The sequence below is a fragment of the Parus major genome, chromosome 4 (genome assembly GCF_001522545.3).
Source record: "Parus major isolate Abel chromosome 4, Parus_major1.1, whole genome shotgun sequence".
Classification (NCBI taxonomy): domain Eukaryota; kingdom Metazoa; phylum Chordata; class Aves; order Passeriformes; family Paridae; genus Parus; species Parus major.
Window position 1 is genome coordinate 21,898,604 of NC_031771.1, and position 14,706 is coordinate 21,913,309.

General features: G+C 38.1%; 2 protein-coding genes across 16 annotated transcripts in view; one reads left to right on the forward strand and one right to left on the reverse strand.

Annotated features, from left to right (window-relative positions):
• TBCK (TBC1 domain containing kinase) overlaps positions 1 to 11,947 on the reverse strand; it is an 88,428-nt gene extending 76,481 nt beyond the window's left edge. For 11 of the 14 annotated variants that reach the window (XM_015623935.2, XM_033513729.1, XM_033513722.1 and 8 more), the window contains exons 1-3: positions 11,855 to 11,947; positions 7,894 to 8,128; positions 5,373 to 5,445 (exon numbers count right to left, since the gene is read on the reverse strand). In XM_015623935.2, coding sequence (XP_015479421.1) covers positions 5,373 to 5,445; positions 7,894 to 8,086 — 266 coding nt within the window. In that variant the 5' untranslated portion in view covers positions 8,087 to 8,128; positions 11,855 to 11,947. Of the gene's footprint in view, positions 1 to 3,988; positions 4,070 to 5,372; positions 5,446 to 7,893; positions 8,129 to 10,540; positions 10,600 to 11,620; positions 11,830 to 11,854 lie in introns of those variants that run through there. The other 3 variants (XM_015623937.3, XM_015623934.3, XM_015623942.2) reach the window with 3 other exon arrangements.
• Positions 11,948 to 12,051: 104 nt separating this feature from the next.
• Positions 12,052 to 14,706, forward strand: part of AIMP1 (aminoacyl tRNA synthetase complex interacting multifunctional protein 1) — a 31,803-nt gene continuing 29,148 nt past the window's right edge. The window contains exon 1 of one of the 2 annotated variants that reach the window (XM_015623950.2): positions 12,052 to 12,069. Coding sequence is in view for 1 of the 2 variants with exons in the window: in XM_015623949.2 (XP_015479435.1) it covers positions 12,249 to 12,250 (2 nt within the window). In the remaining variant the exon portion in view is untranslated. Of the gene's footprint in view, positions 12,070 to 12,129; positions 12,251 to 14,706 lie in introns of those variants that run through there. The other variant, XM_015623949.2, reaches the window with a different exon arrangement.

Here is a 14,706-nt window from a genome sequence, read left to right on the forward strand (position 1 = left end):
CATTAACGCAGAATGGAATTTTAACATGATCCTTACACAATTTCTTGCAGAAATATCTTTGCAGGATGAAGCCACCCTCCCACTGAGGATGGTGTTTTCTCTGTTTGAAACTCAACATCCTCTTTCACTAGAAACTGTAGACTCAAAACTCTCCAGTACTTTTGTTCTCAATTAACTCAGCATAACTCATCTTCTCTTCAAGATCTTTAATACTGCTTTTAGCACGGAAATCTGTATAAAGTGTTTACAAGGAACTACAGAAAAAGCACAGCTGAACAAAAGGTTGAAATAATCGTACACTTCTTCCCCATCCACAGACTTTATATTGTCATGGTTTAAGCCCAATTGGAAATTAAGCACCATGCAGCCACTCACTCAACCTCCCTCTCTCCCCACCACCTCAGGGGATTGGGAAGAAGAACCAAAGTAAAACTTGTAGGTTGAGATAAGATTAGTGTCATAATTGACACTACAGTGAAACACAGTAATAATGACAAATGATAAGAATATTGGGAAAAAAATGGGAAAAACCAGTGATGCACAATCTCTCACCACCCACTGACCAATGCCAGACCCCCCTCCCAGACCCAGGCCAGTCACCCTTCCAGGGAACTCCCCACAGCTGATGCTGGGCATGACATGGTGTGGAATATCCTCCCACTGGTCAGTTTGGGTCACCTGTCCCAGCTCTGCTTCCTCACAGTTTCTTTCGTGTTCCTCCTCACTGGCAGAGCATGAGCCAAAGGAAAATATCCTTGACTCAGGATAAACTTAGCAAAATCCCAAAACATCAGTGTGTTACCAACGCCATTCTCATTCCCAATCCAGAACATGTACTGTAACAGCTACTGAAAGGAAACTAATTCTACCCTAGTTGAAACCAGGACAATTATATACAGCTATCTTATCCACATTTTCATAGCAAGAGACAGATACTATCATAATCTCAAAGAGTAGGATTTTTTTTTCCTGGAAGATAAGAAACAAGCAGGCACTCACTGTTATGTGTCACATATAAGGAGGAAACACATCTGTGTTCTGAAATGTCTTTGTGCTGCCATCAAACAGTGCAACCAACTCTGCAAGCAAAGGATTTGGCTACATAACTAAAAAGATCACTCAAACATCTCAAGCAATAATGTTCACCTCTAATGCCTCATGCAAGCTTTTTCATTCCAAACAATTGCTTTCTTGTAAGAGTAAAGGCAATCACAGGAGACAACCTATGCTAAAAGGAATGCTACAGGAAGATTTGCAGTCAGGCTAAAAAGTATTTACAGAAATAAACCAGCACTTCTGTATGAAGGAAAGCATAACTGGACAATATATAAACAAGTCTAGACTAACAGATAATCTTTCATCGTATCTTTGCAAGTAAAGCATTATCAAGAAAGTAAAGAAAAAGTCTATAGACACTAAATGCCCAAACTACAGAACTTCACACATGCTTAGGGGGAAAAACCCCTTTGTTTATTAATGCTACTTCATTTTACTGTTACATAATTTATCCTTGCCAAATTCAGCCTTATTGTGATATATGGATTTCTCATGTGAAATTCCAGCACAGACTTGATTCAAAGCAGAATACACTCAGCCCATGAGACTCTGCTCATATGCAGCTCTTCAAGACAAATCATGTAAAACCTTCAGCCTTTTGATGACTTGCACCTGTTTTACAAATATTTTTGAAGAATGCCTGGCTACTCAGAAATTGTTTTCCTCCCCATCTAATAACTTCTAATAACCAGTCTTACTTCAAGTTTGCCAAAAGCCCACTAACAGCAATGATGGCATGAAGAATTCTAGTCCAATCAGTGAACAGACAACTGTTTAATGTAGCCAAATAAAATGTACTCATCTGAATCCATCAGATCATGTTTTCTCCAATCTAGTAAACAGCTGCAGACACAGTCTGCTTCCCATCAAATGTTCCATGTATAACAAACTATACCTTGTATCTGATGGTTCACTAGTAATTTTTCAATACCATGACTTTCAAAACATATGACAACTATATTTTATTGAAGAAAGGAATGGATTTAGACCATCCAAGCCACAAATTGAAGACCAATCCAGAAACTGCGCTGTAGGTGCCAAAAGTCTGTTAAATGTCAGTATTTGCTGGCATTTTTATTGTTATGAATACAAGTGCAGACCAACTTCTTCAAAGAAGAAACACACTTGAAGCATGACAGAAAAGGAAATGCTCACAACTCCTTTTATAACAGCACAGGAGCAGAGAAAATAACTCCTTTAACACCGTCTGGAAAAGGTATCTCAAAGGAGTAGTTGGAAATGTGTTTAAAAGATGGAGAACTTTAAAGATAAATGTACATTCTACATTCTGGTCTTGGTAGCAACACTAACAACTAGGAACTTGGAAAAACTGAAATGTTGATTGCCACTTTAGTGAGACTGTTAAAGTATTAAACATCTACCCACCATAATTTTTTGTGACTTATTTTCAATTCATTCACAAGAAAAAAAAAATCCTTGTATGCTCAGGAAGACAGAGGAAGCCAGCTAGACTGAGACACATTTTCAAATCTCTGAACAGCAATAAACCATTGTGAGCTTAAATCAGGTATTTACTGTTTTTGTGCAACTGTACATGAATTCCCAGCCTTTTAAACATCTAACTGACTCCTGAACATACTTCAGAGAGCTGATTTTGCACAAGTGTGACTGCTGTAAACTGAAATTAAGTGCATCCTTTCAGTGAGCACAACAGGATACTAAATTTAGAATATGAAAGCAGGAAACAATGACCCAGTCTCTCTCAGAGAAGACAGTGGACAGCAGTCTAGTGAGAAATGGGATAACAATGCCTAAATTTTCATCCTATATCAATGACTAAAATTCTTATCCTACCCTTATCATACACTCTTATCCATGGTTGCAGCCTGAATTTCCTGTGGCACACAACTCCAAAGGAGCTCCCCTGCTGTTACTGTGACACCCAATGGAAGCACAGTAAAGAAAATCAGGATTAACATCATTTTTAGAAGCATTAACTGCAGTTACTATGTCCACATGGCTATCCTCTGAAAAAAGAAAAACAACAAAAAAACACTTTAGAGCTAAATTCCTTTTCAGCTGACACTTATTTCCTCCTCCCTTGGAGAGTTCTTGAAATTTACCTGATAAGAGTCCTTACAGCAGAAGGTGCTTATTCCAGGATCACAAATATGCAACACTCAAAGCAGAAAATAACCTGGCCATAAATTACCAAACACTTACTTGCTTTGAAAATGAAAATTAATCTTTGAAAATGAAGTTGAGCATGTTAACTTTGAGGACAATGACAAACAATCTCTGCAGTTCGTGGGGACTGCTGACACAGTATTTTTAGGTAATGAACGAATTCTTGAATATGTCACAACTCCAACTTTTAGCAAATGTTTGGTGGTATTCTCAGTAAAATCACTTTCTGCACTGTGACAGAACACAGCAGATAAGCTCTTGAAGCTCTTATTTCCAGTATTTGGCCCTTACCTGCAACTGATTTATTAGTATCAGAAAACCTGGGGAAAGCCTGCAGTTAATTGAAGAAAGAACATTTCTACATTTATTTTTAAAAATATAATTCATATATTAAGGAATGTATGCTACACCTGATGCATGACTTCAGCAAAGATTAACTGCAAAAAACTACCAAACAGCTGTATAGCCTGTTTTCCAACATGTATATAAAGATAGACTGTCCATAACGTCTTGGATTTCAGCACTAACATAATAGAAGGTTTCCTGCTGATTTTATATCAGCTTGTGGTACAGGTGTAAAGGACTTAGGTTACTGGCAAGCACAAGGAAAATTAATCTAGAAACCAGAAGAGCAGTTTCTCACATTCCATAAACAGTTAAAAAAATTAATTGCAATAGCACACACATCAGCTCTGGATGTGTAGCCAGCTACGTTATCACTGACCAATGCAATCAGAATTCATAAAAAAGCCAAATGTTTCCTCCAAAGGTAACTGATACATACAGATGACATAAGCAATAGCTGGGAATTGGTCCACCCAACTTATTTCTGGAGGTTTCTGGGTCTCCATAGGAATAAAAAGTTCTGTTTTCTTAAAAAAAAAATATAAAAGGAAAAGGAAAACGTAAGTCTTGCAAGAAACGTCATTTGAAGCAAACATAATTTATCCTTTAGCTACTACTGCAAAAGCTGTAATTTACAGTAGATTAATCACTAATGTCTCTTAAAACTATGGATATACATACAGGCTATATTTTAGCCCTTATTCTCAAGTGTTACAACTTCCAGAAGAAATCCCAAATGGCTCATTAAAAGAAAGATCAGAGAGTAGAAAAATTTACTACAGTAAAAATGCTCTCAAGACAAGAGGAAAAAAATAAAGCCAGGCTTTGTGCAACTACTTTTAACAGAGCCACAGTCCAAAGAGCTGAGTTAACATCACAAACTGACTTATTTCAGCACAACAAAACCCAAAGCTGCATACCTTACCAACCTATCTAAAAAGATTTAAAAAATCCTTCATGAGGCCACAAAAGACATGCTAGTGTAAAAGGGTATAATGGATGTGCATATAGACCTCATCTGCTATCTGACAAAGTTTTGTCAGAGAATCTACAAATTTAAAATAGCTACATGCAAGCTTTTCCCAAAACAGTCAGGAGGGAAGCAGGCAGTCTGTGCTGCTTCTCAGCTGACACACAAAGAACAGTGTGAGAACTGAATTAAAAAGGAATGAAAAGAGCTTCTGATGCTTTAACTACTTCTGGAACTTTGCACAATAGGTACCTGATGCAAAACTGTGTGAAGAACTGTCACACATAACACACACAAAAAACCCTTTACACCCAATACCACTTTATCATAAGGAAAACTGGAAGCTGCATTGTCCTAACATTCCTCAAGCTACATCCCTCTGCAACACACACTGTCATACAGGTTTAAGTTCACAAAAATGCTAACACAAACACAGCGCATATTATCTGGCACTTTCTAGATGATAAATTAATAGATTTCTATAAATAAAAAAACCACACACCAAATTCTATCCATTCTAGTGAAAGCTGTGTTTCATCACTTAGCAGACTTAACCTTCACATTAACTCTCAAAAGGACCCATATCCTGTCACAGGTCTGATTTTATTTTTAAAAGCAAACCCCAAAACTACAGTATTTTATGAGTTACAAAAGATAATTCTCTGTAACAAAATTCCACAGAAATGAATACTCCCACTTCAGGTGCATATTTTTATCTGCTGAACAATGTCTCTAGGTTAAGTCTAACAGAATAAAATTTGGATAAACCAGTAAAGCTAAAAGAAGGGCCAAGATTTTGCCACAGATGGTGTGGAATAATGATGAGAGGATTTGAGTTAGCTTGACACCTTACCTGACAGGCTTTCTTTCTCTTAGCAAATCTTCCAGACTCTTTTCACAGTGTTCAGCTGCCACAACCAGTCTCTCTGATTTGGGAAAAAACAAAAAAAAAAGTAAGAAAACTGGAATCCAAGTGAAACTCTGAGAGTAGAGACTGATCATTCTACGTGTTTGATAGATGTTGAAGTATTTTGACATATATTGTACAAAAAATTACACATAATAAAATGTTACAAGATATATAACTTATGGATAACACCATTATTTTTTGTTTATGAGATACAGAAAATTATCCTTCCAGTTTCTTCATGCAAAGCACTGTTAATCCAACTATCAATGCACCCAGTAATCTCCTAAGAAATATCAAAGCCCTCAGCCAATGTCAGTCAGATTCGACTGAAGAACAGAGGTCTCAAACAAAGCAGATATAAATTTACAGCAATATGTGACTGGGTTGATGGAAGAAATTCAAAGGCCAGCTTGGAGAAAAGGGACTCAGGGTGAGCACAGGAGCTTCAGCCCTGACAGGCCAATGAGTTCATTGCCAGCTCTAGCACCTCTTGCCCAACATGGAGCTGTAGGGATCCCATATATTCTGAAGATGGATGGGCTGGCTCTGAACGTGGAGGGAAAACCAAAACTGTTGTTGCACTGAAAGCAACAGCCATGCTGTAGGAAAATACAAAGGTGTCAGATGTTACAGGGGCATGTGAGGAAACTCCCAAAGAAGCTTTGGTACTTTCAGTCACCTAGCAGTCAATGATGACATTCAAAATCAAATCAAATTAAACTAATACAAACATTTTTGTAAAATGACTGTTACTGTAAGATAAAGATGGAAAACTGAGGAATGCAAGTCATCACATTATAGCTGGAATGCTTGTTACTCAACTCTGTTTCTCCTTTTTCCATTCAAAAGACCATTTAAGTTTGCTTTAGAAGAAAAAATTTTGAGATTGCCTTCTACAATGCTAGCATAGATTTTTAAAAGGTTTAATTTTACAAAAAACAAAAATCCACTTGAATGTTTGTCTTTCATTTTTATATTCCCCCCTTGAAAGTCTTTTGTGGGGGAATTTATACATCTAATTCATTTTGGCATTGTTTTCCTAGTCTGCTCTCATATTTCTCTGCAAGAGTGGAAACTGACATTTGCAAACAGAACTCCACAGACATTAAATCACTGGGCATAGAACTGACACATGAAAGTTCTGCCAGTATCAAAATGATAAAATTCACAGCCAAATTTCCTATATTTTATCCAAATTATTAGCTGCTATTCTAACCATTGTTGAAACAGAACAGTCTCCTGACTTCATGGTTAGACATTTTATTTACTATCCTTTAAGTTACTTCAACTATAAGAAGGTATTTTTTCTTCATTTTTATACACACATATAAATCTTCATGTCATTTACTCTTTTTAATCAAAACCACCATGTTTTACTATTTATTTTTTATTAAATGTTATGTTAGCTAATACTTCCTAACCTTTCATCCCAAACAATATTGTAAGAAAATATCAGGTTTTGTTTCAAGCAGTACTAGTAAATTCAAATGAAAATTATTATATTTTCTAGACCTCCTGACTGCGCAAGTGAAAAAATTACATGTTTGAGGGCAAAGAAAAACACATAAAAAACTTCCTGACACACTGAATACTTCAGTATCTGGAGTTGGCAATATCCTAATTTTGTAAAAATCTGATATATTCCATCATACTGCATTCTAAAAGGAGAAAATAATTAATAATCCTACTTTATGAGATCCTGTAGCTAATCAAATACATACAATGCAGTTTTGCATGAGAATACTCAATTTAGAAGTTTAAGGTGGGAATGACTTAAATTGTCACAGGTGCTGCAGACTTTCTGTGGAAGTTTAGTGCTGTAGTCCTGCTGAGCTTGCAAAATAATGTCTAGAGCAGAAAGAAACAAATGAAGCTTTATTTCAGCTAACAATAAGTGTAATAACAGGTACTGAAAAAACCCTCCAAACCTGTACTAGAATAAAATAACCACTAGTGGGAGAAATCTTAAAGAAATCAAAAGATAATTAACAGGAAGCTTGCAACCAGGACACGAGATGACAGCACCAGCTGCAAATCAAGTACAAGAAACCTCTAACCATCACATGAACATATTCACAAGATTAGAACATGAGTGTAGGAGCTCACCATCAAAAATACATATATTTCCACATTTCACACGAAGATGTGGCAGAGCAATTGAGTTCAGGAATTTTAGTGAGGTATAAAAAGAAGGAAGTTCTTAGCTTTTATTTTTTAGTGTAACACAACAAGACAAGACAGACAACTAATCTCTGCTTTGAGTCTACAGAGAAGAAACAAAAGAGCCAATACTGCCAGACATAGCAAAGGTATTCAGGAATTTTGAGACTGAAAATTGGCCACTTTCTGGTGCTATGAAAGCAGTATTCTGCTCAGTCACCTTAAAATATGTTGTCACCAAAAAAAAACAACAAAAACCAAACTGTAATAATACAAAAAATTTGCTTATGAAACAGATACTCACCATGTTTACCTCTGGTAATGTCAACGTACTGGCAAAGTCTGGGATGGGTGATTGTTTTAAGGATTTGAAATCTCCCCAGAATTTTTATGGAGTTAGGTGTTAGAGGGAGGCCATTACTTCCACAGACATCATGGGGCAGAGCCGAGGCAAAGAACGTGGAGGCACCCATCACGGTGTCTTTTAAAGGAAACATCTTTTTCACACAATCTTAAGCCCTTCAGAGCAATTTGTGTTCCTTAAATAGAGAACACGAGAGTGAAAATTTATCAGTAAAAGATACAGACACAGGTTACTAGTTGTTTACTAAATAATGCAATTAAGATTTATTTTTTTACCCCTCAGGAAGTCACACAGGAGAAACAAAAGACTTAACATTTGGTGTCTAAAAATTATTCTTTCTCTAAGGGAATAATCTTGTTCAAAGCACAAAATTCCCAGTAAAAAACTACTGAATTCATTTGTGAATCCCAACTGAGGGAAACTCCATACAGTTTGCACAAAGATCCTTATATACTAAACATATCTATTAAGTCTATAGAAATGTATATGAAAGATACCTTCTGTTTTAACTAACACAGCCCAGCTTAGGATACTAAGCAAACACAAAAGACTGATCTTATTTTTGGCTTTTTTTCCCTGAAGAGACACAGACATGAGATATGTACTTTTACATTCTCATAAATATAATCATATTGAATATGTATGAAGACTGTTAAGGAATCAAAGTAAAAAAGGAAGAAAAATCCAAAACAGCTTTGAGCATTGGAATATTTATATAAGTATTTGTATTAAAAGCCTTATTTGTAAAGATACAATCCTTTCATATCTCATGAATATTTCATACTTTTTTCAGATGATTTATTTTAGGATGTGAACAATGCACATTACAGTCAGAATTTTCCATTGGAAAGACATCAATTGGACAGAGTGCAAGCACAAAGATTTATTGGCATGCAGCAGGTTCCAATTGGAAACCCTTAACTACGTATTAATAATAAGAGCCTCCATTCCTGTAAAAACATCAAGTCTGCCAAATAAACTACTCAACATCAGAAAGAATATATATACTAAACATTTAGAAAAAATAGCTTAGTTTACAGATTCAATTATAATCTTCCTTGGCACAATAGTCCTCTAATGCTTGCTGTAAAAGAAAAGTACATTGTTATGATCAGCGTGGAGGGGAGGGGGAGTAAGATTACAGTAAGATCTAGTAGCAAGATTATAGTAAGATCTTATGTCTCTAAGAAGGTAAATATATACTGTACAATTTATTTACTGAGGTAAAATGTTCTCATTTTTACTGTAGAAAAATATTGTTAGATAATACTTCTCTAATACTTTGTACCTGCATTCAGCTGACACTTAGAAAGGAAGTTCAATAAAAAGAATTGTTAAATACCATCAATTCAATAAACATTTTAAGTGATTAAACTCTCCTTGCACTCTAGATCACTTGGCTTACAAGAAGGAAATACAGCACCTGCAATGTGTTCAAGTAAGGCAACTGCACACTCATCACTTGCCTCCTCTGGCTGGAAACCAGATGGGCAAAAAGCAAGATATGAGATATGGTAACTTTTCCTGTCGCCCACCTAAAGGAATCAATAAAGCATTGTAAAAGGTGGGCAATAAAGAGCATTCTCTTACTACAGAGTTAATTACAGAGAATCCATGAAAGCAATGGTAAAAGTTTTCTCTGATGACAGAAAGCAGCCAGTTCTGTCAATTGCAACCCTCACAGTCAAACTCTGATCTCTCCTGAATTCTCAATTTACTTAAACTCCAGAGACTGAGTTGAAAAATAACACAAGTAACCCCAAACTTAAGCCTTCCACCACCTTCAGAAAGGGACACATATTGCAGCTGAAGTGAAAGGGGGCTTTTTAACAGATTTTCTTCAGTCTCAAGATTTCTCTAGTAACTTACTGACATTTTTAAATTCAGAAAGAATCGTTATAGATATTTTAAAAGTTCATCTGAAAAAAGCTCTTCTCTATTTTTAAATTGAGGAGGTTTGTTTGTATTTCATTTCTTCTTTCACTCCCCATCAAAGTCTGGCAGAACTATAAACACAGGAGAGTACTACACATTGCACTTACTTCAATGCACACAATTTTACACCTCAAACTCTCTTTTACTACATAGAAAAGACACATACTGCATTAATTTTATGATTTGAAGGAATTAATTGTATCCTGCAGAACTTCCCCGCCACTTTGAAATGAAAACAGGAAGAGGAGAAGAAAGGTTTGTTATATTAAACTGACACCAGAACCACTTAACGCAAATTCAATTTTGGGACTGAATTCTGGAAATTCAATTCTGATAATCCAAAACAGCAAGGATGGAAGAGGAAGCAAAGATTTGTTTTATTAGTGTCATCTGAAATTACTGAGTCACTGTTTCCAAAGCACCATTTATTCCACATATGAGACAGTCTATCACATCTGTGAAACGTGCCTGGCATAAAGATTAGAAGTCCAGAAGTGAATTTATTGCATCCAATAAATATTGTTTATATTGTTATTGATATTAAACATTGTAATTTATTTATAATACATAACATATATAATATGTTACTATTAACATTAAATATAATTTATTGGTTATGTTGACTCCTGAATGACCTCCCCTAGCTCCTTACCTTCATCCAAATCCCCCTTAGAAACCTTTATAGTACACAAAAACACTCATCAACATTCTCTGCAAAATTGAAAAAAAAAAAAAGACCTTTAGAAGTTCCTGCTCAATATTCAGACTAGCACTATTTTGAAAATCGTGCACTAGTTAGCAAAAATGAGAAATGAGATGTCCAAAAATGAGAAATAAAATACAAAGTGGAACTCCATCTATTGAGCAATTTATTTTCTCCTCCAAACACCGAATATCTACTGTTCTCAGAGAACACGTTTTTTCTTCAGAAATCAGCCTTTTCTAGAAGCATCATTTACAACTTCTTCACTGCAGCAGTGCTGAGGTGATTCAGTTAATGGACACTTAGAACTTTGCCCTTAGGAAAAAAGTCAAAACATAATACATCTGATTCTCAGAAGTAAATATTGCACATACAAAGAGACCAACCTGAATGGGGCCATCCAATGAAATACATCTATAAATTACTAAAGCATTCACATGCAGAAATAATTGCAAAAAGCTCCTTTAGTGACTTGAAATGGCTACTTAGTTAAATGTCTCCTGAGAACCCAGGTGTAAATATCCCTTAACCAACGAAGACAGCTTTTCTGAATTAAAACATAATTATACTGTTATTAAATTATTTTTAAAGCAATTAAGAGCAATTTCAGGAGAGCAGGTAGCCTAAATATCCTGTACTTGCACGTTTTCATTAAATCATGGTATGTTAAACAAAGTGTGCCATTTCATAGGAAGAAATCCCTTCACAAAATAACTTTGCTCCCAAGTCTTAAAATATTCCTGCTACAACTACAGTAATTATTAATTTGATAAAATAACTGAAATAGAATATACAATTCTAACTAGCGTCGCTACTCCACAAAAAAAATCCTGAAACTGAGTGATTTCACAAAGTTTATTAAGATGCAGAATAGGTATTGAAGAAAAGTTAAATTCTGCTACATCAGTGTCCTAATAAAGACGTAAAATGGGGTTCGTTACCACTTGATTTACCCAATACACACGTCTGCTCAGGAACTAAACCTGGCAGAAGAGAAATGACTTTTACCCGGTTCTCTGAATGACTCACAGAAATGCTGGGGGACCCTGCTCACCCCTGCGCTGCTACAGACTCGCTGGCCGGAGAGCCCCTGGGGCAAGGGATGGGGACAGGGCAGGTGGAAGGGGGTGGGAATGGAGGGAGGGAGAACGGGGATGGGGAAGAGGACAGGGATGGGGGAAGGGGCTGAGGATAAGGATGGAAGGACGCGAAGGGGCCGGGCAGAGGGACGGGAAAGAGGAAAGCCAAAGGCTCCCGCGGTACCTGCGCCAGCGCCACCGCCCCCGCCGCGACGGCCCCACCCCAGTGACGTCACTGCTCCCCGCCAGCCGCTCGCTGTAGGGCCACAGGGGCGACTTACACAATGCCTGAGCTTCCTATTTTTTCCGGGTTATTAAAAAAACAAAACAGAAAACCCAACACAAACAAACAAACAAAGAGAAAAAGAGAGAGAGAGAGAGTTTAACACCCTTCCCCAGGTGTGTGTGCGTGCTCTGCCAGTACTCGGGTAACGACTCGTTGGGCGCCTAAGCCCTGAGTTTCCTGGGGGAGCGACGCGTTCCCGGGCGCCACTTTGCAAACGTCAGGCGCTCGCTGGAGCAGCCCCGAGAGCGGGTCCTTCTTCCCCGTGCGGGCAGCGGCGGCGGCTCCTCGGTTCATGTGAGTGCCCCGGCGGGGCCGCGGGCTCGGCCGGGCGGGCTCTGCCCTCTCCGCGCTCTCGGTACCCCCGCCGGGCCTCGCCTCGGTGCTCCCTCGCCAGCCGCTGGGGAGCGGCGCCATGGGTGCCCTGGCGCTGCCCGGCAGGCCGGGCCGGGCCGACCTCCTTGGGGTGGGAGCCAGGCGGGGCCCCGCTAATTCGCTCCTGCTAATTTGCTGCGAGTCTTCAGCGCAGTGTGGGTCGGGTGGAGTGGGGGTGCCCCGTGGCGGTGGTCGTAGGGAGGCCGCCCTCCTGAGGGAGTACCCTGCGGCGGAGGGGCAGGGGCAGGGTCAGAGCCGCAGGAAGCGGCGTTACGGTCCTGCTTCCATTCACAGCAGGGATTTTATGGCAGGGCTCGACGTGTGCTCTAGCTGTAGGGCGGCGTTGCAAATTCGGATCCCGCGCTTTGCCTGGAGGCCGCACGTGAAGTGGTTCGTCTCAAAGTGGTTGTGGTCCTTCATTCAGTCCTGTCACCGGAATGAGGGTTTGGAAGTGGTGTCGGGCTGTGCAGGAAGATATGCTATACTAGCCTGGAAAGTACATGCACAGAGTACCTAGTGACATTTGCTGTTATTAAGGGAAACGTAGATGCTGCCTCGCTTTTGGTTAATTGCATGACGTTCCTTATGCTTTAGAATAGCCTGGAGTGAACAACAGAGTATAACCCAGTATTTGGTCCATGCTCAGTAGGGATGCAAGGTTTAACATACAGCACATGTTCTGCACAGGGATGCGTGCATTGGGTTGACAGGGATGAGTTTATGGTTATGTTGCCAGTCCACAGCCCCCCAGCATATGGCAGCGTTCCTGAATCTATCAGTATTAAACCCATATATATGAGTACTGTGTATATCAGATAATGATATACACTGCACCTGAGGCTCATCAATAAGTGGTTTTGAGCTGGGCTTAGCAGCTGGTAAAATGAAGGCAATACCAGTGCAAACTGAGTAATACTTGCATTTCTTGCTTTTTCTGTTTAACTCAGAGACTTTTAAGTCATTGCTTTTTACAGATAGTTCTGAGTTTCAAGACACTTACAGGAAATCTGCAGTAAGGTGAGGCAGTAGGGATTAAATGGAGCCTTCTGGTTTGGTGTGTCCTTACCATTCACTCATTATGTTATCCACCAGTCACATTTAAATTTTATTACGTCCTTTGGCATACTTGATGGAAAGGACACCCAAATTCTGTAAAATTAAGCAAAACCAAAGTCTGAAACCTGAATTTTTAATACTGGATGTTGCTAAAAGGTATTAGAAATTACTAACAGAAAGAACTTTGACAAATGGCTGGTAAAGTGGGGGTTTTAGACTTTGTTTTTGCGGGGGAGCAGTGTTGTATATTTTTAGGTAGCCTCAAGGGTCATTGCTTGTAAATACAACTTCACCATAATATATTCTCTCCACCCTGACACTCGTTATCAATGTATTCCTGTTGCAGTAATTTTGATTTATGAGAACTTTAAGCAATATATTTGTGAGTTGCTTAGATGTTTTAGTGACTAAATCCTGAAGGTGCAAGATGTTGAGGGCAGAAATTATTCTTAAAACTAGTTTCAGCAAATTTGTGCTCTATAATGTTTCTTTCCTGTTGTAACTTTATGCAGATTTTCCATTCATTGCTCTAGGTATCTTTCTTTCTTTTACACCTTTAAATGTAAAGAGAGAAGGAAACGACTTCTCATTCTCCAGACTGAAAGCAGTGGATTGTCTGAAGAAAATGGTATTGAATGAAGAAGGATATTTGCTAAAAAAAACATTCTGCAAATCTTAAAATAGTCCATCAGATTGGAATACTAGGACTTGAGTTGCCTAGAGCCTTGCAAACTTAATGATTCTGATAATGAAGCATATTTGAGCGGGAAAACAATCTGAAAAATAAGTTTAATGCAGAAAGGTTTGATTATATAGCTTTGATATTGTTGTAACTCTAATTTAGTATTTTATAATTTAAAATTTAATAGTGGCAAGTTAGCCTGCTTTACAAGTCTTTGTGAACATACTTGGGAAATACCTATATAATAAAAATAATGTAAAACAGTTGTCATTAGGAGGGTTGGTCAGGTGTGCAGAAGGACAAATCTGGTATTGTCCTCCAAAATATTATGATATTTTTTTAACTTTCCTGATTATGATCTGATTGTTTTATGTCACAGCTATTAATTCATGTTTGTATCTTCTAAGAGAGTGTTACTTAAAACCTAAAAAAGGTCAAATGCTAGCCAGCATAGACAAAAGTGAGGAGTCAGCACAGAGGGCAGCTGGTAGGAGCATCAGATGTGAGCAAAGCAAACAGCAACTCTTCTTTCTTGTAGTGGTATGAGTTACATGATGTCAGTCCAGCAGTCCCCCAGAAACCCTTGTGTTCTTCTGAACAGTTACCTACATGGTTCTTACCTTTACCAAGAAACATTTCT